At 41.8% G+C, this 25,384-nt stretch overlaps 1 protein-coding gene across 6 annotated transcripts in view; it reads right to left on the bottom strand.

Moving 5' to 3' along the window:
* Nucleotides 1-25,384, bottom strand: part of LOC124802797 (histone deacetylase 6) — a 345,030-nt gene that overhangs the window by 254,252 nt on the left and 65,394 nt on the right. For all 6 annotated transcript variants that reach the window (XM_047263842.1, XM_047263812.1, XM_047263803.1 and 3 more), the window contains 2 exons: nt 21,082-21,265; nt 16,018-16,115 (listed from right to left, as the gene is read on the bottom strand). In XM_047263842.1, the coding sequence (XP_047119798.1) occupies nt 16,018-16,115; nt 21,082-21,265 (282 nt within the window). The remainder of the gene's footprint in view (nt 1-16,017; nt 16,116-21,081; nt 21,266-25,384) is intronic.

A 25,384-nucleotide genomic window follows, 5' to 3' on the forward strand; every position in this document is an offset into this window, starting at 1 on the left:
GTTTCAGGGCAGAGGCTGGGGATGGGGACAGGGCTAGTACTGTATGCATCTGTGACCAGCCTAAATGCCTCATGTAGATAGTGTCAGCCGTGCTGATCCTGAACCCAGCACCCATAATAACCCTCTCTCATGTGAAAACTTGAAAGAATTGGAGTCAGAACGCTATATAGGCTCCCCACAACCTATGGTCTAGTCACTGGTGCATCTAATTTGCAATTGTCTTAGATATAGAAACCAAAACAATTTATAATTGAGCATTAAGTCTAAAACCCCCATTCAATCTTACACTTTCAGAACTAAGTACCTCACAGATAATGCAAATAGATAATAAACATTTCTTGAATAGTGAAAATCAATGTATACAGACATCTCCCTGTAAAATTTAAAGTCTATCTGCTCTGTACAGCCCTTCAGTCTGAAGAAGGTACTTGCATTTGGCAAACAGCAGTTACAGGATTGGTTGAGGGGCAAAACTGTCCATCTACAACGAGTACCGCATTGGTCTACAAAACAAGGCTATTATGCTGTTAATTAAGATGACATCAGTAGTATCACTCAGGAAAACACTTCAAACACAATCTGTATACTCGACAGTAGAGGGAATTAACTTTGTCATGTAACCAGAAACATCCATGTTCCAGTTCAAAGTAGTGCACTCTGTTGTCTTTCATCTGTAAGCACTGAACGTTATCACAGCAAGAATCTTTGTGGGAAAGCAAAATTGCTTGCTGTTAGCAGCCATAAATTTATTGATCAGAAGGAGAAAAGTACAATAGCGCAGGTGAAGAAGGTGATGGAAGTTCTAGAGCAGAACACTGAAGTTAAGTAAGTTAATGGTATGCACACTGAAAGAAGTTGGTTAGGATGCCAGTAAAAATTAGACTTAGCCTCCAAACTAAAGAATAGTACAAAGCAGCTATTACTACTGCAGCATCTTAAGTCGCTCTCCTTACTATGGTAAACTAGTCTTGCACTCTGACATCCGAATGCTCAATTTTAAGTAACCAGAATAAGCATTGAAATGCTGCACAATCTAGATACTCACTTTACTATGAAGAATAAAAAGCAAAGTGCTAATGATACTCCAATGCCAATATGGATAAATACTGTAACTATGTAATTTGTTGCTGAGGTGTTTTAAAGGGATTTCTACCCAGATTTTGATAAAGACCTCCAAATTCCTGTATAAAAGCATGGTGTCCCTCCCTGTACCCCACCCAAATTTCTTGGAAATGTGAAATATCTTTTTAATTGAAATTTTTAATGACACTGTTTTACAGTAATGTTGCAACTCGTGAAAATTTTCTCAAAAGGGACGTAAGAACAGGGGCAAATAATGAAAAACAAATTGTTTCATTCCATCACAGCCCCTCAGTTTTTCAAGTAGTTGTTGCGTCTGGTACCATTCTGCACAGAATGTGTTATGCCAAGTGGCCACACCAGTTTCTGAAAGAATAACAGTATGTATAACAAAAGTGTGTCCCATAACTGGATGTCTAACAATACTATTGATAATCACTCTGAATACGAGATCACATTGGAGCAGAGACGACTATTATCATGCGAGGGCCCGTGAGCTGGCAATTGTACCACCATTACTTATGCAGTGAGCTCCATGTGCTATAGGCGAAGTCCCTCACTGTCGCTAGGACATTGAACAGTAACCAACAGTTTGTTGCCCTTTTGACCTTGTGGATGCCAAGTACTTCAGATATTCGGCAGGTTGGCCATATTATTGGTGACACAGACACAAAACAAACTTAGGCCAAAACAATCTATGAGCTGTTATTGTACACACTCATTTCTGACTCTCTCTTCTTTGAATATGGATGGCCTGATTCCAGCTAACTAAGCAGACTGGGATTTTAAGACATGTTCTTCCTGTAAACTGTATGAATGTTTGTGGATTAATAAATATTGGTATACAATCCCCCACTGCCTAGACCTAAATACTCAATAGACACTGATTAGGATTGTAATAAATGGAGAGGCAGTAGCCAGAAGGCAGACAGGATGAAATCCCACAGCTGATTTTGTTTGTGTTATGAATTTCCCACAAAGATGTAGCAAAGAACTTAACATCATGCAGACCTGACACAGAACACGATGAGGCTTGCCCAGTAATTAATCTGGAGTAATTATTAATCTCTGTGGGCTAAAGAAGTGATGGGCAAGTGAGGTTGCCAACCCGACCAGTCAGGTCCAGCGAGTTGCAATCAGTTGTGCAGACCCACTATCAGTCAGGTTGATTTTATATATACGTGTGTGTGTGTGTGTGTGTGTGTGTGTGTGTGTGTGTGTGTGTGTGTGTGTGTGTGTGTGCGCGCGCGCGCAGACTGAAGCAACGAATGAAAATCTGTACCAAGGTCGAGATTCGAAACCGGCTCCCCTGCCCACTAGGCAGATGATTCAAATTCCCATTCACACCTATGTCCACTTTGTATCCCTCCCACAACCCACCCCCTCCCCCCAAACTGGAATAGCAATTCACAGGCTCTCCAGCTATATCGGAACAGCACCTCAGCATCACACAAAATAGGAGATCCTACCTGAAACCAGGGAATAGGTGCTTTAATCAAATTAAACCTTTTCAAGCATCACACATCTATGACGTATATATGCAGACTGAAGAAACAAATGAATTTCTGTACCACGGCCCAGATTCGAAACCGGGGATCCTGATCACTAGACTGAGCTGCTATTCCAATACAGTTGGACAGACTTTGCAATTATGTTTGAGTCAGGAGGAATATCAAGCAGGTTGAGGCATGAATGGGAATTTGGATCAAGAAGCAAGACACGCAGTTGTGCAAAGCCAGTGTGCAGGGTTCGCACAGGGGTTAGCGCTTCTGCCTAGTGAGCAGGAGACCCACATTCAAATTCTGGCCTTGGTACAAATTTTGATTCATCGCTTCCGTCTGCTCATATGCATCATGGATGATTGTGACTTGAAAAGGTCTCAGGAAACACAGTTTCATTTGACCGTGAAACATGGGCTGGACAAACAACTTGCAGCATGCAAGACTGTATTACAGTAAAACTCCACATTAACAGAGCCACTTTTAAGGAATTCCTGCCTTTAACAAATGTTTGTCAGTCCCAAGGAAATTTCCTTAAGAACTATTTTACTGAAATTTAGTTTTAACAAAGCCAGCTTAAACATAACATCCTCTTTTAAAGAATAGCAGTTCGCCAAGTGAGGTGGCGTCATGGTTAGCACACTGGACTCACATTCAGGATGATGACAGTTCAAACCCACGTTTGGCCATCCTGATTTGGGTTTTCCGTGATTTTTCCCTAAATTTATACGGGCAAATGATGGGATGGTCCCTTTGAAAAGGCACAGCCAACTTCCTTCCCTTTCCTTCCCTAATCCGATGGAACCAATGACCTCAATGTTTGGTCTCCTCCCCTAAATCAACCAACCAAACAGTTCGCAACGAAATCCTGTTATGAAACTAAAACCCATTTTCAAATGAACTGCAATAAACTTCTAACAGAGAACAATTCACAATAAATTCTCATTACCAATAAGGTTGTCATAATATCTGGTCATTAATTACAAACAAATTCCAATTTCTGCAGGCATGTTGTGATGTGGCATCATAGGAGACGTTGCCATTAGGTCCCAGTGCACAAGTTGATCACACTGTGTGTTCTACAAAGCGCTGAATTCTACATTGCAAAAGTTTTGTGAAGTTATGGCAACCAAAAAAAGCATTCCGGAGATAATCGGAATATATATATCTCTGTGTGTGTGTTTGTGTGTGTGTGTGTGTGTGTGTGTGTGTGTGTGTGTTTGTGTGTGTGTTTCTTTTTTCCGAGTTTATGTGCGCTCAACAGCGAGGTTATCAGTGCCCTTGCACATAGTAAAAGAGACAAATGTTGATAAAATCACTGAAATTGTTGCACACAGTAAGGATGAAACTACATAGTGACACTCAGACAACACAACTTAAGACAAAAAAAAGGGTAAAAAGTGCTATACGAGGGATTAAAATGTTAGTAAAATGACCGAGCAGCTAAAACACTGGCATAGGGAAATGAGACCAGCTGACCACTTACAAAAACATGGGTGAGCCAATCACCTTGCTACCACATTAACACTATATCACTGAATATTAGGAAACATGCTGCTCAATTCACAACACTTTAAAATTCAAACCACACCCATTTGAAGGTCACTTAAAATGGAGCGCACATCTGTTGGACAAATCTGCCTCTGCCCTCTGGTCTGAAAACAAAACATAGTCTAATAAAATGTGGTGCACTGTGATCTGTACACCAAAAGTACCACACATTGGATGGTCCTCTTGCTGGAGCAAAAAGCCATGCATCATAGGGCTGTGGCCTATGCGAAGAGGAGTAAGAAGGACCTCGTCCCATCTACATGGCTGGAAGGAGGTATACCACAACCATGTTGTGGGCTTCACTAGACGGAGCATACTGTCTATCACTTCCTGCCATTCATCCTCCCATCGACACATGACTCTGTACATCAACAGCAAGGTGACAGCATGCAGAGGGACACCACACCAAACTAACTGAGGAATGTGACACCACCTTGGCTGCTACATCCACCCTTTCATTCCCTGCAAGACCCATGTGCCCTGGCACCCAGCAGAAAGACATCTCTTTCCCCTGTCTCTGTACTTGGAAGAGGGCATCCTGGATATTCTGAGTAACGTTATCTGCTGGAAACAAGCATTGGAGCAAGTGAAGGGCACTCAGGGAATCAGAACAGACAGGGAATTTAGAACTCAAAACACGTCTCATCTGCTCCAGTGCCCGCAATATTGTGTACAATTCCAAGTCATAGACAGTAAGTCTTGAGGCAGTCGGACCTGAGGACACGAACAGGGAAAATAATTGAGCAACCAATGGAATCCCCATGTAAATACAGCTGCAGAGTTAAGGTGCTAATTTAAGACTAATGTATTGCAAATATACGCAGGAGTGCCACCTCTGCCGTACTGCATTAAATCTAAAATTACTTTGGGTCTCTGCAATAAGCAGGGTGGCAGTTGGTTAAAACCCCGGATTTAAGCCTTTACATGCCCCACACTAAGGGACTCCAGCACACACTTCAGACACATCCCAAACATCCTTCTTGCCTGCAGACGATTGGTAAAGAAATGTTACATTGGCGAAGAGTTCTCGGGCTTCCAGCCGGGTGGCGGTGTCTTCAAACAGCGACGTTTCGACGAGTGACATGCTCATCATCTTCTGGCGAAGTGCCGAGACTTCGCGGATGCCGGTCCCTTTATACCTGCGGTGTGCGCCCCACCACCTGGCCGCGGGAGGCTGGATCCAGAGGAGCCGGCGGGCGAGGTGGAGGGGGAAGCGGGTGCGCCGTTCGTGTCTCCGTCAGAGCATTCTGATTGCGTCTCGTGAGCTGGACGGTTCTTGTTGCGTTCCTGGCGTATTGCGGCTAATGCTGGATTCCAGGCCGCGCTCAGTTGATAGCCTTCGTCCCTGTTCACAAGGTTCTCGTGGACCCGTATTTCTATTGATTCTTTAATGACGCTATCCCAATAGCTCCCGGCTCGGCATAGCACCCTGGTGTTTTCGAAGTCAAAGGTGTGGTTTTCTTTGATGCTATGTTCAGCTATAGCAGATTTCTCTATCTGTCCAAGTCGAACATGCCTGATGTGTTCCTCGCACCTTTTAGAGATGCAGCGCTGCGTTTGACCAATGTACTGCACACCACATTCGCAGGCAATGTTGTATATACCAGGTGTGTTTAGTTTGAGTGGGTCTTTAGCTGTGCCCAGCAGCTCTTTCGTCTTCGGCGGTGGTCGGAAGACGGTATTTATGTTAGATTTTCTTAATAGCCTCCCGATTTTGGCTGATGTGGGCCCCAAATATGGAAGAAAGGCGAGTCTCTTGTTAACTTCCTCTTCCTCTTCCTGAACTTTGTCAGCCTGTCTCCTCTTGAAGGCCCTGCCAATCTGTGTTTCACTGTACCCGTTTTTCCGAAATACCTCTCTTAGGTGGTGTAATTCGTCTGAGAGGCTTTCTTTGTCACAAATGACGTGCGCCCTATGCACCAAGGTGGTCAGTACTGACTGGCGTTGCGCCGGATGGTGGCAGCTGGTTGCATGGAGGTACAGGTCTGTGTGTGTCTTTTTTCTATATACTGAATGGCCCAGCGTGCCATCCGCTTTCTTCCTGATCAGTATGTCCAGGAATGGAATACAGCCATTCTCTTCTACTTCCATCGTGAAGGTTATATTCTCATGTATGCCGTTTAGGTGGTCCATAAACTCCTCCAGTGCCTGCCTGCCATGCTGCCAAATCACGAAAGTGTCGTCCACATAGCGGAAGAAGTGCCTGGGTTTACAGTGAGCAGTTTGTAGTGCCACCTCCTCAAAGTGTTCCATATAAAGATTCGCGATCCCTGGAGCAAGGGGAGATCCCATGGCCACTCCATCCACTTGTTCATAATGCTCTCCATTGCACTTGAAGTAGGTGGTCGTAAGTGCATATTCAAAGAGCTTCACTGTTTCAGGCTCAAAGTGCCGATTAAGGAGCGCCAAGGCGTCTTGTAGCGGTACTTTTGTGAACAAGGAGGTGACGTCGAAGCTCACGAGTAGGTCATCACTCTGTATTCGGATGTCCTTCAGTATTCTAACGAAATCCGCAGAGTTTTTCACGTGATGACTGCAGTGTCCCACCAGTGGTTTCAATAGTGTCGCCAGGTATTTGGCCAGTCCATAACTGTGCGAGTTGATAGTGTCCAGAATCGGCCGTAGAGGCACCCCATCTTTGTGAATCTTGGGCAACCCATACAGGCGCGGTGTCGTTGGCGCTCTGGGATACAGCCGTTTCTGCACTGCCGTAAACCCAGGCACTTCTTCCGCTATGTGGACGACACTTTCGTGATTTGGCAGCATGGCAGGCAGGCACTGGAGGAGTTTATGGACCACCTAAACGGCATACATGAGAATATAACCTTCACGATGGAAGTAGAAGAGAATGGCTGTATTCCATTCCTGGACATACTGATCAGGAAGAAAGCGGATGGCACGCTGGGCCATTCAGTATATAGAAAAAAGACACACACAGACCTGTACCTCCATGCAACCAGCTGCCACCATCCGGCGCAACGCCAGTCAGTACTGACCACCTTGGTGCATAGGGCGCACGTCATTTGTAACAAAGAAAGCCTCTCAGACGAATTACACCACCTAAGAGAGGTATTTCGGAAAAACGGGTACAGTGAAACACAGATTGGCAGGGCCTTCAAGAGGAGACAGGCTGACAAAGTTCAGGAAGAGGAAGAGGAAGTTAACAAGAGACTCGCCTTTCTTCCATATTTGGGGCCCACATCAGCCAAAATCGGGAGGCTATTAAGAAAATCTAACATAAATACCGTCTTCCGACCACCGCCGAAGACGAAAGAGCTGCTGGGCACAGCTAAAGACCCACTCAAACTAAACACACCTGGTATATACAACATTGCCTGCGAATGTGGTGTGCAGTACATTGGTCAAACGCAGCGCTGCATCTCTAAAAGGTGCGAGGAACACATCAGGCATGTTCGACTTGGACAGATAGAGAAATCTGCTATAGCTGAACATAGCATCAAAGAAAACCACACCTTTGACTTCGAAAACACCAGGGTGCTATGCCGAGCCGGGAGCTATTGGGATAGCGTCATTAAAGAATCAATAGAAATACGGGTCCACGAGAACCTTGTGAACAGGGACGAAGGCTATCAACTGAGCGCGGCCTGGAATCCAGCATTAGCCGCAATACGCCAGGAACGCAACAAGAACCGTCCAGCTCACGAGACGCATTCAGAATGCTCTGACGGAGACACGAACGGCGCACCCGCTTCCCCCTCCACCTCGCCCGCCGGCTCCTCTGGACCCAGCCTCCCGCGGCCAGGTGGTGGGGGGGCACACCGCAGGTATAAAGGGACTGGCATCCGCGAAGTCTCGGCACTTCGCCAGAAGATGATGAGCATGTCACTCGTCGAAACGTCGCTGTTTGAAGACACCGCCACCCGGCTGGAAGCCCGAGAACTCTTCGCCAGCTGTATACGCCGGGAAAGCATACATTCACAAATGTTACATTGCTGGATGAGCAAACAGTACGTTACGCTGGGGAAGTTGGAGTAACGAGGAACTAACACAACTGTTGTCCTTCGGGAAGCTGCCGCTGGATGGCTATTGGCAGTTCACCAGCCTCGGCACAGAGGCAGGGTATGGGGCTGATCCGATAAGTGCGCATGACCAACCTGATCCCCTCACGGTGTACAGTGTCAACGACCTTCAGTTACAAAGGCCTCGCAGGGCCCATACACTGTGCACCCATAGTCCAGCCTTAATTGCACAAAAGCCCTATAAAACTGGAGCAGTCGCACCCTGTCTGCACCCGACGGCCTGTGGTTAAAACACTTCAAAATGTTCAATATTTTCTGGGCCTTGGCTTTCAGGTCCTTTGCGTGTGGTAACCATGACTGTCTGTAATCAAAAATGAGGCCCAAAAACCACAGAGTCTAACAGGGAGGATGGTGTTCCACACATGCAATTCAGGTAAATTAAAAATACGACAAGAACGATCAAGATAAACACACATGGATTTCTCTGAAGAAAATGTAAAACCAGTCTGTGTTGACTACTCCTCCGGCCTCTTCACTGTAAGCTGCAACTGACAAGTTGTTGTGGCAATATTGGGGGAAGAAGAAAAAACTGCAAAATCATCCACAAATAAGGAGCACTGTACAGGACTCCTTACCACAGATGTGTTACTGCCTATGGCTGTGGCAAAGAGGTCAACACTTAAAACACTGCTCTGAGGAACAGTATTCTCCTGCTTGAAACTATTTGGCAGCACCTCACCAGCTCTGTATAGAAAACGCAATTTGATAATAAGGATGAAATCAAGGTGCGGAAATGACCACAGAAGCTCCACTGGTGGAGCTACCCTTGAATAATGTGACTCCATGTAATGTAGTATGCCTTACTACTATCAAAGAATACACCTACCTATACAGCGCTGTTTACACAGGAAAGCCTTCTGGATAATCGTATCTAGAAGGCTCAGGTTGTTGACAGTGGATTGACACCTTCTGAATCCACACTGAGAGTGACTCAGGGGCTGCCTGGTCTCTAACATCTACACCAGATGATGGTTAATCATTTGCTCCAAGGTTTTTGCTACACAGCTTGTCAAGGCAACACTCCCGTAACTACTGGGCCACATTTGGTCCTTTCCTGGTTTGAGGAGAGGTATCAAAATTGCCTCTCTCCATGAGTTTGGAAAGTGGCCTGTCTGCCATATCAAATTAAAACGTTATAAGATGCTTGTTTCAAGGTCCACAGCACGCTGAATCAGATTTGGCCAAGAACAGGTGCAGTATCAGGAGCGTCATTCAGTGCCAAATCAACTCCCTCATGGAGAATGGGCAGTTGCAGCACTCTGAAGTGTTGGACCGTAAGTCCAACTCACTCCTTACCATGCTGGCTTTGTAATAACAGAACACTAGATCCTGGCTGGCAGTGGCAGTAGTAGTTACAAAATGCTCTGCCACTGCTTGCGTGATGTGGTGTTTGTAGACACTCCTGATTCAACAATGCTGCTACAGGTAGCTGAAGCTCGGCTTACAGTACTGTAGCAGAACAAGCAGAACAGTTGATAGGGTCCAACAATGCTTGCCATGACCTTTCCTTGCTACCCTGGATGATGTGTCGAACCTTTGCACTTGCTATGTGAAAGGCTGCGAGAATTTCAACTGTTGGGCAGCACTTAAACCACCACACACCTGACCTGGATTACTGAACAGCACTCAAACCTGAAAACGTGGCCTCCTAAGATGACAAACGGGCTTCAGGATGGAGAAGTCAGCGGCTTGGTAGATCACTCGTGTGATGTGGTCCACCCACTCATGCATACTGTGGCATAGTTCAAACACAGCCAGCTGACTGAACAGTGTCCAGTTGGTCCTGCGGATCATCTATCATTACTGTGTCTTTTCAGAAAGAGTGCCATCCTATAGGTCAACCCAGAGTGGAAAATGGTCACTGGAATGAAGATCATCAGTACTTACCACTGAACAGTGAGCAAACTGTGAGCCTCTGACATGCGCAAATTTCAACTGCAACTACTTGCAGGTCAGTAGCCAGGGAGAGAGCAGGGGAGTGGTGTGTGTACAAACACAACAACCACTCCCTTGACCCATTCCTCAGTCAGGTCATCCTTGTGATGGAGGGCACAGCCCCACATTACATGGTATCAGATGCTTTAAAATGCGAACACAAGCACATGGGGTGATCCTGTGCTAAGAGTTTCAATCCCTCCACATGTGTCCTGCGCCTACAAATGTACCATTGTGGTCTGGGTTCCATTTATCACAGGTGTAGCATTTTCATCCTGTCTTTCCAATGGTGAAGGGAGCCTATAGTGGGCGGAGACAGTATTGGGGTGAGATGATTGCCCCATGTCGACATGAAGGTCCATCAGCTCTGAAGAAGGCTCATGAGAGATGTCAAAGAGGGTAATGTCGACATTGTCAGACTGTCTGACTCAATGGTTGACACTTTGCCTTTGATTTTTTTGCGCTGGGTAGTCTTCAGAGCCACACCATTTTCTGATATTCTAGGGGGAGATAGGGGCTTCTAAATAGTTGCAGCACCACAAGTACATTGACAAAAGCACATACTACTGCTAACACTAGCAACCTCCATTTTTTGGCAGCATCTGATTTTTGGACTGCTTGTTTAAGAACTGAAGCAAAGGAGGCAGCGACCATAGGCAGCTGCATGGTCTTCTAGATTTTTTGGATTCACCATACAAAATGTGTTTTGTTGTTTTTATCTCTTCAATCTTCCTTTCTTCAAGAAAGACACTGTAGTCCCTACTACAGACGGGGATAATTCGAGCAGTTTAGACACTTAAGAGGAGATGAACAACCAACTCCTTCATGAGCATTCTTACCGCATTTGTCACAAGTGGTTTCTCCCTTACAACCACGAATAGCATGCCCAAAGCACTGGCATTTTGAAAGGTGCACTGGGTTAGGGAAACACAGCCATATGCTTAGCAAAAAGAAACCTGCCTTGACATGCTCTGAAAGTTTCATGCTATTGAAAGCAAGTATAAATTAATCTGTCTTAACCAGATTGCCATTCATCTTTTTCATTATATTTCGGAAGTCAACAATGCCTTCTTGGACTCCTTCAGCTTTCAATTCGTCTTTGGGAATGTAGACCAGATCCCTGCATCTCACAAACACCTTTGCTGCTGTTCAAGGTGGTATGGAGCTCAGTCTCAATGGCATATTCCTCAAGGCTTTTGGTTTTCTGCAGGTTAGTTGGTTGTTGGGAACTTGAGGTTTTGAGCAACAGTGTCCTATTCCGCAACCGCTTGTTGCATATCTGCATTCACCTCTAAAACCTTCTGAATGTAAAAAGGTGAGGAGAGAATTTCTACAGATCCATCTCGGTCCCATGAGTAGCTAAGAAAATAAAAGTTCGCCTAGACTAGACTAGACAGAGCCCCCATATGCGTAGGTAAGCCTTATACAATTGAGGTGCAGAAAGTTCCCCAGAGGTTGTCTGCTAATGATTGTTCCACCTTGACAGCCATGCATTCCATCAGCACGCAACAAACCTCGAGAGTGAGTAGAGAGGTAGAGAGGTAGAGAGAGAGAGAGAGAGAGAGAGAGAGAGAGAGAGAGAGAGAGAGAGAGCGGGGGTGGGGGTGGTTACCATCCTCGGACATTCAAGCCAAGTTCCCCATTACCTATGAGACACTACGCACCACTGCCACACTGTACAGTTGTGTAACTGAAGCATGCCCAGAGCTTACAATACAGAGAACTGGTGGCACTCACTAGTCACCAGCTCAGAAACCCCCAGGTCACCAAGCCCATACCCAGCAAATGAATGCTGGGCCCCTGAGGGGGGTGATCAGAATATTAAACTCTTTGACATGACAAAGAGTTACAATCTGGTATAGTTTTCTTTGTGCAGTATATACTGAAAAATTTGCAGGCATTCCTGAGTCCTGAAATTCAATGCCCATCTGCATTAAAAAGGGAGAACATTCAGGCTTCGTCATTTAAAGGGGGTCAACACACGTTAGTTTAACTGTGCAGCCATCTGTTCCATTTAAAACATGTACATTTATCTGAAATTAAGCAGTGTACACAACATTCTGTTTTCCCTTCAGTTCTCTTAATTCTGGGGTTCTGTGCAGCATTTGTGATGATCAAGTGACAACGGGGAACAGAAAAGAAGAAGAGCTGCAGTTTGTTGTGTGGTTGCGGGTATATTGCTTCCTTAATTATTTCCAAAAATCAGATTGACAGTTCTTTATTTTCTTCACTAGAGCATCAAGAATCACATTAAGCTCCAGAAGCTTTTAGTTTTTATATATTAAAACACTGTAAGCAGTCGTAATTGGAACATGAAAGATATACTGTATCCCAATATTCATGAAGATTCCAGAAATCTTCAGTAAAACTGGAAAGTGTATCTTCTTTTGCATGGAGGTAACGATGGCAGCAGGTTGAGGTTCAGATGACTGGTAATGAATAGAATAGACTGTGAAAACTGAACTGAAGGAATTGCACAGTTGCTTAACATGATACACGCAGACAGTTTATTGCTCAAATGTGATGTCACAAGTAATAAGCTGTGCAGCTAAACTGAAGGTGTGTAGGCCCTTAAGGACTTAGAAACCATCCTCCTATAAATAAGACAGCTTCATGAAATGCGAAATTTATCACGGGAGAAGATCCGCAAAATCATCCCAAAGTGTCTTAACCTCTTTTACCAAAATTTGTGTGGAAAAAAGTAAGGCACTAGACTTCAAGAGTATTGAAAATTGCAAGACGAATATTTTGCCATGGCTGATAAGTGCACAAATATTTTCAATTATAATGGAACTGGGATCTTATTTCCATCAAACACACAGGCCTAATTTCCCTAGACACAAAAATGTCAAGTAGATGAAGGAAAAGAAAGCACAACGTTTCATCTATTAATAATGGGAACATTTTAAACGCCCAGACGATCTATAACATTACAACACTACTGTGCACCTATAATTTTGTGATTTTGTTATCGCTGCCAGGCTGACTACTCAAATTTGCACAAAGTTTCTTAGGACTTAAGGAACCAAGATGGTTCTCATTACTAATGGATACCCTTTCACATCCAAAGGCAACAACATTCTTCAACAAATGTTGATGTGTTTCCTCCTGGTAACTGTACAAAGTCAACTGCAGCTTCTGCATCTAGGCATAATTCTTCCTGTGAAAGTTAAGTAAAAATGGCTGTTTTGTAAAGGTTCTCAAAAGAAAGGATGTAGTGAGAATTTACACGCTATGCACATTTTTGTTGCTGCTGGGAATGCTGTAGCACAACAGACTCTGTTGAACCCTGCTCCCTTTGGGTCAGTAACAGTTTCTGAAGATGATGATTTCCCTGAAGGCTGTCAATACAAATGTGACATTTTACGACGTTGCTGTGATGCTGACAGCCAGACTTTTGTGCATTAGGTAGATGTAAGTGACTGTCTGATACTTTAATAAAGCACCAAGCACGGCTAGTGAAAGGTTGGGGGGCGGGGGTGTACAATGAGGATGATTCAACTGCTCCAAGTTTTTTTTTTTCAGATGTCATAAACTATTTTTCCCCATTCGGTGTAAATGAGTTGATTCTAGCTAATATCAACCAAACAGAGGAACAACTTTTTCTAATGATTTTTTGATGGCTGAAGAAATAAAGGACAATATTTTAGGATTTTTCCTTTTCATGTAATCATATTTTAGTCTTTTGGTGGAATAAAGCAAAATTTGAATGTAAACTAGTTCTTCTTCACTCATGATTTAACATGTAACTTTAAAATGAATGCCTACCGAGTCAGTGAAAAGTTGTTGCATTATTAAATATTTTAGGATTTGCTAGATAAGTCATGTGCATGTGCAGTTAAAGTGTCGCAACTATAGGACCTAAAAATACTAAAATTATGATTATGATTTCGTTGGAATACTGGAGCTGAACTTTTATTTAAGAGAGAAAAAATATTTCAAGGTGTAGCAGTATATTCACAAGAAATTACATTTCATCATTTGCTATCTTCCCTGATTTTGCAATTTTAGTGTTTATTTTTAATCGCCGTATTTTCATCGCTACTGGGACAGTCACTGTAATAGACAGTAATTACAATATACCTACAGCTCTCTTTCTTCTGTGGAATGGAACTGTGTTTCTTATTTGTTATTGGTTTTTCTTATTTGCAAATAATTCTAATTTTTTGATTTCTTTATGACAAATGGGTGAAAGGAGATTTCTAAATACTTTTTTTTAGTGAGGCTCAGTTCTTGATTAGATAAATTCCCTCTTTTGTGAACAAACCATTTTGATCCAAAATATTAACTACTCTTCTTCCAGTTCTGTATCATGACTACTAACCTTATCGTGGATAGGATAATACACTTTAAATGTTCCAGCCAAACCAGATGCTTACAGAACACTAGCTAACACACTGAATCATTCCAGTAAGGCATACGCGAGATTATGGTTATTGTGTTCCTGACCACTCCCGAACAGAAGTAGGGGGCCTAGTAAAGCTCAGTACACCTAATCTACACAAAACACAGGAATCTGTCACAGATGCTCACACTGTAGCACCACCTGGAACACTTAACAGGTTGAGAAGATAATTTTATAGAAATGCTAACACACACACACACACACACACACACACACACACACACACACACACACACTAGCACCACCTGGAACACTTAACAGGTTGAGAAGATAATTTTATAGAAATGCTAACACACACACACACACACACACACACACACACACGCTGACAGTTTGGAGGTAGTTTTTCTAGTCAACTGCTATATACAGGTCACTCTTCTGTGGATAACATTTTGTTCAACTGGTATTACCGTCCTATAGTAGTGTCTTAAAGTTAAGCACAATTAAGAAATTAGGACAAATATCACGAACAGGGTTTTGGAAGGGTTACAGACTAAGGTAAGTCACAAAACATCTTTCATTCAAATCCCTGAAACATGCATTTAGAAATATTCTGAATTCAGAGAGAGACATTTAGGGACAGAAACAATACCACAAAAATGTATTTCACAATAACAAAACTGTTGTTACTATAGGTTATCTGTCCTGAGCTGACTGCAGTCTAATTAAAAAGAATTACACCAGGTGCGTTTCGCTTTTATTTACATACATCTTCCTTAGTTATTGGTGTTTCTTTACATAATCTGCTCCTTCCCTTCTTGCTAGCAGTGGTTGGTGTCGACAGGCTTCATTTCACATCTGCACTTGGCAGTTTTTGGCATTCTGCAGTATTTCCTTAACTCAAGAGTTAAGAAAGGCAATTGTAAATAGTGCAGTGCAGGAAATACTGCAGAATGCCAAATACTCCCAAGTGTGGTTTCAGTTGTCTGAGATTGCAGTCGTCTATGTGAGTTGCATTTGTGAGAGAGAGAGAGAGAGAGAGAGAGAGAGAGAGAGTAGTCTATTTTTGACAAAGGCCTTACTGGCCAAAAGCTTTATTTGTGACAGTCTTTTTGTCGTGCAACTCAGCATCTCCACTATACGGTTAGTAGCAACTTTCCCTTTCATAATATTGTTACATTCCATCCTGGATTTTCCACTGTTAGAGCTAGTCAACTGCTTTTTGTTATCTTTGACTTAAAAGCCCAAGCAAAACAGAAATTACCCTTTTCTTGCACTGATAGCTTAACTGCTGTTTTTGATTAAATATTTATGACCACTTACAGTGAGTGTACAGTGTATCACCTCACTTTTTTGCTTTTGTCTAGAAAAAATATACATATGAAGTTCAAAATGTACGTATGTACAATTCACATGTATAAAAAAGAAGGCATTGGTTAACTCAGAAATGTGGTGACAGTATGACAGATTTCCACAAAACTTCATGTTTTACCAAAGGTGTCAAGTGTCACATACTGTCTGAAGTAATGAAAGCACAGTTTCCAAAACCAATTCAAGGTGTTCATACCTGATAATTGCCATTCCATTTTGAATCTTCTTTCTGCATACTGCATCAACAATTTCAATAGCACAGCCAGCAGCCAGTAATGAAAGTTGGTATGTACTCTACAAAAGTTTGACAGAATTACTAGATATTTCTAACAAAAGAAAAAAAACTATAAATTCTGAGACAGAACTGCTGGCCAGAGTCTACCTTCAGGAGGCGGAATATCATTACTGCCAACAGATGTAAATAAAAACACACAATGCTATCCTGGCTTTCATAAATAACAGTTCCTTGCTAGGGGAGGAAAGGGGGGGAAAGCTCAGGAAAGAAAAAAGTTAGCCAGGATTCTGAGTGACGTGCCCTTCAATTTTAACTTTCCTCTACCTCCCTTCTCTGCTCGCCAGGGAAGGAACTATTATTTCAAAAAGCTAGGATAGTGTCACATATTTTTGTTTGTGCCTACTGACAGTAATGATACTTTACCTTCTCAGACGACACGATGGCCAGCATTTCTGTCTCACAATTTTATAGTTTACTAGATATTTACCTGTGGAAGAGATATTTGTGGAGCATAAGTGCAAATAAATATTGGAACTACGTATCCATAAAACAAAGTAAATATTAATCATATATTGTTAGCAATATCAGTAATAGAATTCTTATGATACATAAAACTGGAAAAGATGCAATAACATTCATGTGTCACAAAGATATTCATAAAAACTTTCAACATAATTAGAGAAAGGATAGATTGCTATACACTATATATGGGAGACCTTTAGTAGCAGACAGGCACAACAAAAAGATTGCTATACTCTTAAGCTTTCAGCCAAAAGGCCTTCTTCCAAAAAATCATGAAATAAAATTTTTTATGTGAAAAAATGTAATGGTAAGGCAGCTTTGAAAACCAGAATTTAAACTGCTAAACATTTCAGGTGCAAGTGTGATCTCCATATTAATATTGCAAAAATTGGAGAAATATAGGAAAATAAGGAGATGTGATAAAACTGAAAGAACCAGAGGTTGTTAAGAGTTTCAAAGGAAGTAATAGATATCAATTTGATGAATAGAGGAAAGGAATGCAGAAGGTGAGATAGGCAGCTTTGAGAGATGAGAAATGGTGAAGGCAGCAGAGGAGCAACTAGGCAAAAAGACAAGGCTCAGTAGAAGCCCATGGATAACACAGGCTGTACTGAACTTAATTCAAGAAAGAAGATACAAAAATGAAGCAAGCAAAACAGGACACAGACATCTAACAAATGACATTTCGAGAAGTGCAAAATGCAAGGAAAAAAAAAAAAAATCTGGTGGACAAAGGCAAGACAGCACAAGATGACTTGACTAGGGAAAACGTAGATGCTGCCTATAGAAAAATTAGAGACATTTTGAGATAGAGTACCTTGTGTACAAATTTCAAGGGCTCAGATAGCAAGTCAGTACTAACCAAAGAAAAGAAAGCTGAAAGGTAGAAGGAGTATCCAGAAGGGCTAATAAACTTGAAGATGATAATATAAAAAGGGAAGAGGAAGTACAAGAAGATGAGGTGCAAGATGTGATACTGCGAGAAGAATTTGATTGGTCATTATGAGACCTATGTCGAAACAAGGTTTCTGGAGTATATGACACTCCCTCAGAATTTTTGAGATTCTTGGGAGAGCCTCCTATGACAAAACTATTCCACTTGATATGTAAGATATGAGACAGATGAAATACCCTCAGACTTCAAGTGAAACAGAATAGTTCCACTTCCACCAAAGGCATGTGTTGACAGTTTAGGAAGTCATGTTTGTGACATACTGATAAGAGTTATTTACAGATGCATGGAAAAACTGGAAGAAGAAAAGTTTGTAGAAGATCATTATCGTTTCAGAGAAACAAACAACTAACCTTCGAAATAATAAATCCAAAATTATGTTTGTAGCATTTCTAGATCCAGAGAAAACTTTTGACATTTTTGGCTGGACTACATTCTTAGAAATTCTGTTGCCCAAGAACATGTTCTCCTATAACTTTTCCTTTTCTTCTTTACCCTTCTATCATATTCCAATCCACCCATCATTATAAAATTTTCTGCCTCCCCTGAACTTTCAGAATTATTATTCTGATAGTTCAGGGGGCAGAAAATTTATCTCATCATACATTCTTCCAATTCTCTCGTCATTTGTGTAGTTATTAAGCATATAAACTTGTACTACTATGCAGATGAAGGCTACATGTCCATCTTTGCTATTATAATGTGTTCAACATGCTGTTCTTTGTAAATTATCTGCATTCCTACTTTCTTATTCATCATCATCATCATCACAACACCTATTCCTGCATTACCCTTATTGCTTTCATATTTACAACCCATAGCTCACCTCATCAGAAGTTCTGTTCTTCTTGCCACTGCATTTCACTAATTCCAACTATATCTAATTTCAACCTGACCATTTATTTTTTTAATTCTACGACCTACCTAGCCCATTAAGGGATCAAACATTACACATTCTGGTCCCCAGATTGCTAGCTTTGTTTTTCCCAATGCAACATCCCAGACCAGAGATCCGAATGGTGGGAATTATTTCACCTCCAGAATATTTATCCAAGAGGATACCATCATCATTATGCCTTGTAGTGGAACTGCAAGGACTTTGGAAAAATAATGGCTTTTGCTCCTTTCCTTCTGAACTGTTTGCAGTACTAAAATAACAAAGCCCTGCTGGTTAATGTGACAAGATCAGACTAGTCAACTGATAGGCTGTTGCTCCTGAACTACTGAAAAGGTTGCTGCCCCCTGTTCCAGAACCACAAGTTAGTCTGGCCTCTCAACAGAACCCCTCCATTGTGGTTATAGCTGCAGTACAGCTATCTGTATCAATAAGGCATGCAAACCACCATACTGTTCACAGCTATGTTGGCTAAGTGCAAGCAAGTGCACTAATTCCCACATACTGTGTCTTTTTTACTTTCTTATTGATATATACAATCCCTCATATGTCTTCTCGACTTTGGCACTCTTGGCTAAACAGTAGAAAGATCCACTCTAACCAAGATAAAGCTTTTCTATACCATTACACCACTCAGTTGCCTTCTCCAAGTTCTTTTAGCAGCAGGTACCTGATTCTGGAATGATATTTCTCACAATACCAGAGAACTAAATAACAACTCCAATTTCAAATGACAGCTAATGATGTGTGTAGCAGCAGCAGCAGCAGCAGCAGCAGTCATCTTATCACTATTAGTTCTTAATCAGAACTACTATTCCAAATGGCATTAGATACATCAATTTTTCATTTTATTACTATAATTTCAACACAATGCATCCATTTAAAAGTAACATCATATTTTTTTAAGTAACCATGATTTAGAAAGGATTATATATGTAACACCGTAATAGGATGTAAGAGGAGGGCTGACGGTCCTAATCTAATCATGTTAAAACAAATAAAACATAAATACAACTGAAGTTCCCAGAATGAGATTTTCACTCTGCAGCGGAGTTTGCGCTGATATGAAACTTCCTGGCAGATTAAAACTGTGTGCCGGACCAATACTCGAATTCGGGACCTTTGTCTCTCGCGAGCAAGTGCTCTACCAAGCACAACTCACGCCCCATCCTCACAGCTTTACTTCTTTCAGGAGTGCTAGTTCTGCAAGATTCGCAGGAGAGCTTCTGTAAGGTTTGGAAGGTAGGAGACGAGATACTGGCAGAAGTAAAGCTGTGAGGACAGGGTGTGAGTCGTGCTTGGGTAGCTCAGTTGGTAGAGCAGTTGCCTGCGAAAGGCAAAGGTCCCTAGTTCGAGTCTCGGTCCGGCACACAGTTTTAATCTGCCAGGGAGTTCCACAACTGAAGTTGTGAGATCAAGTCATGAGTTGAGGATGGATAGATCAGTCAGTACAAGCACTGCCGCCCAATCTGGGTCTTGAGTCCTGGTTGGTACACAGTTTTAATTTGCTAGGAGTTTCAAAATAGCGGATGGAGAGAAGACATGAAGATATTCTTCTCAAGTTATAATTGTGTCACAAATATTGAAATTATTTTTCCTTACTGATTCTGTCGACAAGTACTGTAGAACAGCTGGGTATCAACTCTTTGCAGTGGAAGTGCAACAAACTGCAAGCTGCCTCTGTACAGGTCTGGCATCACGAATTCAACATTTTAAATATGTGGACATAGTCGGCAGCAAGTGGGTGACACAAAGAGAAACTCACAGAAATAACTTCTATTGGACAAAACACATTGTTTCATTCAGAGGAGAAAAACAAAGCCGATTTTAGTACCTCAGTCAATGAAATAAAAGGTTGTCCCAGGAATTACAAGAAATAATATAATGATTGAGATTTTAATAAAGAATAAAATGCCTGTAGTATTTATAAAATAACAGAAACTGTTAAATTTTCACACATTCATAGTAATAGTAAGTATATGAAAGTCATCGGGGGAGGGAGGGGGGGGGGGGGAGAATGGTATGACACAAACCTCACTGTAAAAAAATAATGCAAGGCTACAGACAAATAATGTTATTGGGTTTACATATCCCTATCCTCAGCATCCTGCTGAGCCTTTATTGAGTCAAATAGTGGTCCATCCTGAGGGACACAGGAGAGTCAAGACCATGAGAATAGTGTGTGCTCAAGGCCTGAAATAGGAGACGTTGAAGGGAGCTGAGCCATGAAAAGGAACTATGACTCTTGAGACCAAGAAGGGTACATCTGAGGTAAAGGTAAATCAGTGGTACAACTTCTAGTCAGATGGCTACCATTTTTCTTAGAATTATATTGTCACCTATTTGTGGCAATTAAGTGTAGCACAATTCATTTCATTAGGATTAATTTCAGTAATGTGTGGATCTCTCAATCTGCTACTTAGAACAAAGAAGTACCTACCTAGTTTTCTCTCTTCATACATTCTCTTTCCACTTATAAATGTACACACTTAACTGCAGCCATTAAACACAGAAAAGCTTTTAAACTATTGTTTTAAAATGATTATGACAAGACATCAAAGTTATATGTCTTGATCTCAGTTTGAATAACATAGACAATAAGCTCTGATTCACTTAAGACAGACACAAATAGGACTCAAAATTATGACATACTCACTGGATGAATATAGATGGCATCGTATTTTGAGGATAACTTCTCTAGGGATTCCTCATCTTTACAGTTCTCTGTTGCTTTGAGAATCTCTATATGTCTTTCTTCATGTTTGTATAAGACTTCATATTCTTCAGCAGTTCGCGGAGTAATGACAGTACAACGAGAAAGAAGGCCAAGTTCTTCACACCTGCAAGTAATGAAAATGCAATTCCATGACAAATATTAAATTAAAACACAAAATCCAACAAATAAATCTTTAAAATAGCCTTATACCCTGGAAGACAAATACAAACATACTCACGAAAACAAATTGTCATATTAATGTCCACACAAACAAAATAAACTTTTCTACAATCCTTATTACTATTCTTTCTTCAACAGACAAAGTGCTGTATCCAGAATAGGAAGATGGAAAAGGTAGCAAGATAAATGATGAATTATTCAGAAACTCTCAATACATCAACACATGAAGCAAACAAATTCACCATCTACATCTACATCCATAATCTGCAAACTGCTCAGTGAAATTCATGGCAGAGGGTACTCTCAACAGTTATTAGGGCATCTTCTTGTTCCATTCACATATGGGGCATGGGAAGAACATCTGAATTATTAGAACAGATGCACTAAAATAGCTGCTTATAACAACAAATATTTATTTATGACAGACTGGTTTGGCATTTATCGCCATTGTCAAGTACGTGTAGACTGATGTGACATCCACATTACGTCATTAGTGAACTGTCTTATAACTGTCACTGTTTTAATAAGATGGTAAATGTAAGACAGTCCGCTAATGACATGATATGGATGTCACATCAGTCTAGGTATACTTGACAATGGCAACAAATGCCGAAACGATCTGTCACAAATAAAGATTTTTTATTATAAGCAGCTATTTTGCTGCATCTATTCTAATGATCATGTCATTATCAGACATGTATTATGCTGCTGGCCCTAAACAAGAAGAAAAAAGAATGTTTAAATGCCTCAGTGCATACTGTAATTAATGCCCTCTTGTACCCATGATCTCTATAGGATTGATACGCAGGGAATGTTAGTATATTCGTAGATTTATCATTTAAAGTTAGTTCTTGAAAATTCGTAACCTTTATTAGGATAGTTTGCATCTACCTTCAAGTGTGCATTGGTTTATCTTCAGATTAAGATTCAAAAACATGACAAAAATTAAATATAACATTCAAAAGCAAAGTTCTCAATTTATAAAACCAGATACATAAATGAAGCATGCCTTGGAAATAGTCAACTAGCAGCGTAACTGTAAAAATTTAAAAACAGAGACAGAGTTTAGAAAATGTTACAAACTTGAAATGTCTTTATAGAAAATCAATCAACACATATATTAAAACATTACTCTGAACTAAAAATAATAAGAACCCACGGTTTATACATAAAATAAAAACGCTACATTCACATCAAGCTCAATTCTTGCAACTCAGCCACCACTGTGACAGATGCTACTGCATCTCAAACTTTTAGTGCTGTAATTTTCCTTCAAAACTTCAAACAAAAGAGGAGGAACTGTAATGCTGAACAAGGATATAAGTAATAACACAAAAAAGAGAATGAGATAACATGTTTTTACTATTTGAATATACAATTCACTGAATATTTCTTGAAAGTTTAAAGGGTATCCCAACCAGGCTCACGCACAGGCAGCTTTCTTTCATTATGACTGCTCTTTCAGTTGAGCCCTCTGTGGATGTCTCATAGGTCAAGTCACATCATCAACCTGACAGTTTCTCTTCGTATCTTCTACATTTAACAGAGGTGCCCCAATCACACTGAGGCTATAGTCAAATCAAACTCCTTGATAAATTCTTTTTCTCAAGAGTAATGGTCCTGGATATCTGGTGGGCTGAGCAGGAAGTGCTTGGGTTTGATCTCAGCTTGTCACACATCTTAAATTTTTCATAAATGTTCAAAACATTGGTAGGCAAGTTTCAAGAAACATGGCCCTGTTGTTACAAATGCTCACAAATTTAAAGTTTGCTTGAGTCTGGTTGGGAAACAGTTTAAACTTCCAAAAAATATTCAGTGAATTGTATATTTTAAAAGTAAAAACACTTCATCTAATGCTCTCTTTTTAAATTTTATTAAATATTCACGTATCACACCACAAGTGCAAATCAAGAGTATGTCCACACTTAAATATGACATAATCTTCTTCACAGAATAAAAACCTATTCCATTAAAATGTAGTATACTGACATAAGATCAGAGGTTGATTGATTAATTGAAGAGTATGGGACCAAACAGCAAGGTCATCAGTACCGCAATTCCAAAGTGAGTTACAGCTCCCTGCCACCATTGGATAAGCAGTTGCCAGCAGCAAGTCGTATACTCTTAGCTCACTTATTTGTTACATCGTTTAATTCTTAATTTCTTTGCGTGTTTTTGGGTACTTGCATTGTTTAATTCATAAATTTCAGGTTTATTATAGTATTTGAGAGTTGTAGCACCACGTTTTAGTACCTGAATAGCGTAAAATTGCGTAGTCTCCTCCTGCCGCCGAGCAGTGTGTCAGCAGTGCGCAAGTAGCAGCATTACTGCATTTACTAGGCAATCTTGTATTTTAATAACCATTTAAATTTTGTGTCAAATTGTTTGTGCTCTCTGTAGATTAGTTCAGACATTCTTTGCACAACAATATTTAGCATGGATAGGGACTGCGACTGCTGTGTTTGGATGCGGGCTGAGTTGGCATCCCTTCGCTCCCAGCTTCAGGCAGTGTTGCCTCCAGTCACACAGCTTAAGGCTGTTACCAATGGGCATCACTGTGGGTGTCCGGATGGGGGTTTGTCGGGGAGGGCCAGCTCGTCCCACGCATCCCCCGATCTGACTACGCCTGTGGCTGAGCGGGATACAGCCCACATTGAGGCTGACCCCTCACCAGTGGTAGAGTGGGAGGTCATCTCAAGGTGTGGCAGGGGGCGAAAGACATTCCGGAGGGCTGAACGGAAGGCCTCTCCAAGTTTGTCTGACGAACAGGTTTCAGGCTCTGTCTCCGGTTGATACTGATCTTCGGACGGACATGGCTGCTTGTCCTTTTCCAGAGGTTGCCCCTCAGTCTGCAAGATCCAGGTGGTTGCAGAGGGTGGGCTTACTGGTAGTTGGGAGCTCCAATGTCAGGAACGTAATGGGACCCCTTAGGGATATGGCAGCAGGAGAAGGGAAGAAAACCAATGTGCACTCCATGTGCATACCGGGGGGGAGTCATTCCAGATGTGGAAAGGGTCCTTCCGGATGTCATGAAGGGTACAGGGTGCACCCATCTGCAGGTGGTCGCTGATGTCGGCACCAATGATGTGTGTCGCTATGGATCGGAGGAAATCCTCTCTGGCTTCCAGCAGCTATCTGATTTGGTGAAGACTGCCAGTCTCGCTAGCGGGATGAAAGCAGAGCCGAGTGGAGGGTCTGAATCAGAGGCTGAGACGGTTCTGTGACTGTGTGGGCTGCAGATTCCTTGACTTATGCCATAGGGTGGTGGGGTTTCAGGCTCCGCTGGATGGGTCAGGAGTCCACTACACACAGCAGGCAGCTACACAGGTAGCAGGGGTTGTGTGGCGTGGACTGGGCGGTTTTTTAGGGTAGATGGCATCGGGCAAGTACAGAAAGGGCAACAGTCTCAAAGAGTGCGGGCCAAAGTCAGGACATGCGGGGACCAAGCAGCAATCGGTATTGTAATTGTAAACTGTCAAAGCTGCGTTGGTAAAGTACCGGAACTTCAAGCGCTGATAGAAAGCACCGAAGCTGAAATCGTTATAGGTACGGAAAGCTGGCTGAAGCCAGCGATAAATTCTGCCGAAATTTTTACAAAGGCACAGACGGTGTTTAGAAAGTATAGATTGCATGCAACCGGTGGTGGCGTATTTGTCGCTGTTAGTAGTAGTTTATCATGTAGTGAAGTAGAAATGGATAGTTCCCGTGAATTATTATGGGTGGAGGTCACACTCAACAACCGAGCTAGGTTAATAATTAGCTCCTTTTACCGACCTCCCGACTCAGCAGCATTAGTGGCAGAACAACTGAGAGAAAATCTGGAATACGTTTCACACAAATTTTCTCAGCATCTTATAGTCTTAGGTGGAGATTTCAATTTACCGGATATGGACTGAGACATTCAGATGTTTAGGATGGGTGGAAGAGACAGAGCATCGAGTGACATTATACTGAGTGCACTATCCGAAAATTACCTCGAGCAATTAAACAGAGAACCAACTCGTGGAGATAAAATCTTGGACCTACTGATAACAAACAGACCCGAACTTTTCGACTCTGTATG

The sequence above is a fragment of the Schistocerca piceifrons genome, chromosome 1, assembly GCF_021461385.2.
Source record: "Schistocerca piceifrons isolate TAMUIC-IGC-003096 chromosome 1, iqSchPice1.1, whole genome shotgun sequence".
Taxonomy (NCBI): domain Eukaryota; kingdom Metazoa; phylum Arthropoda; class Insecta; order Orthoptera; family Acrididae; genus Schistocerca; species Schistocerca piceifrons.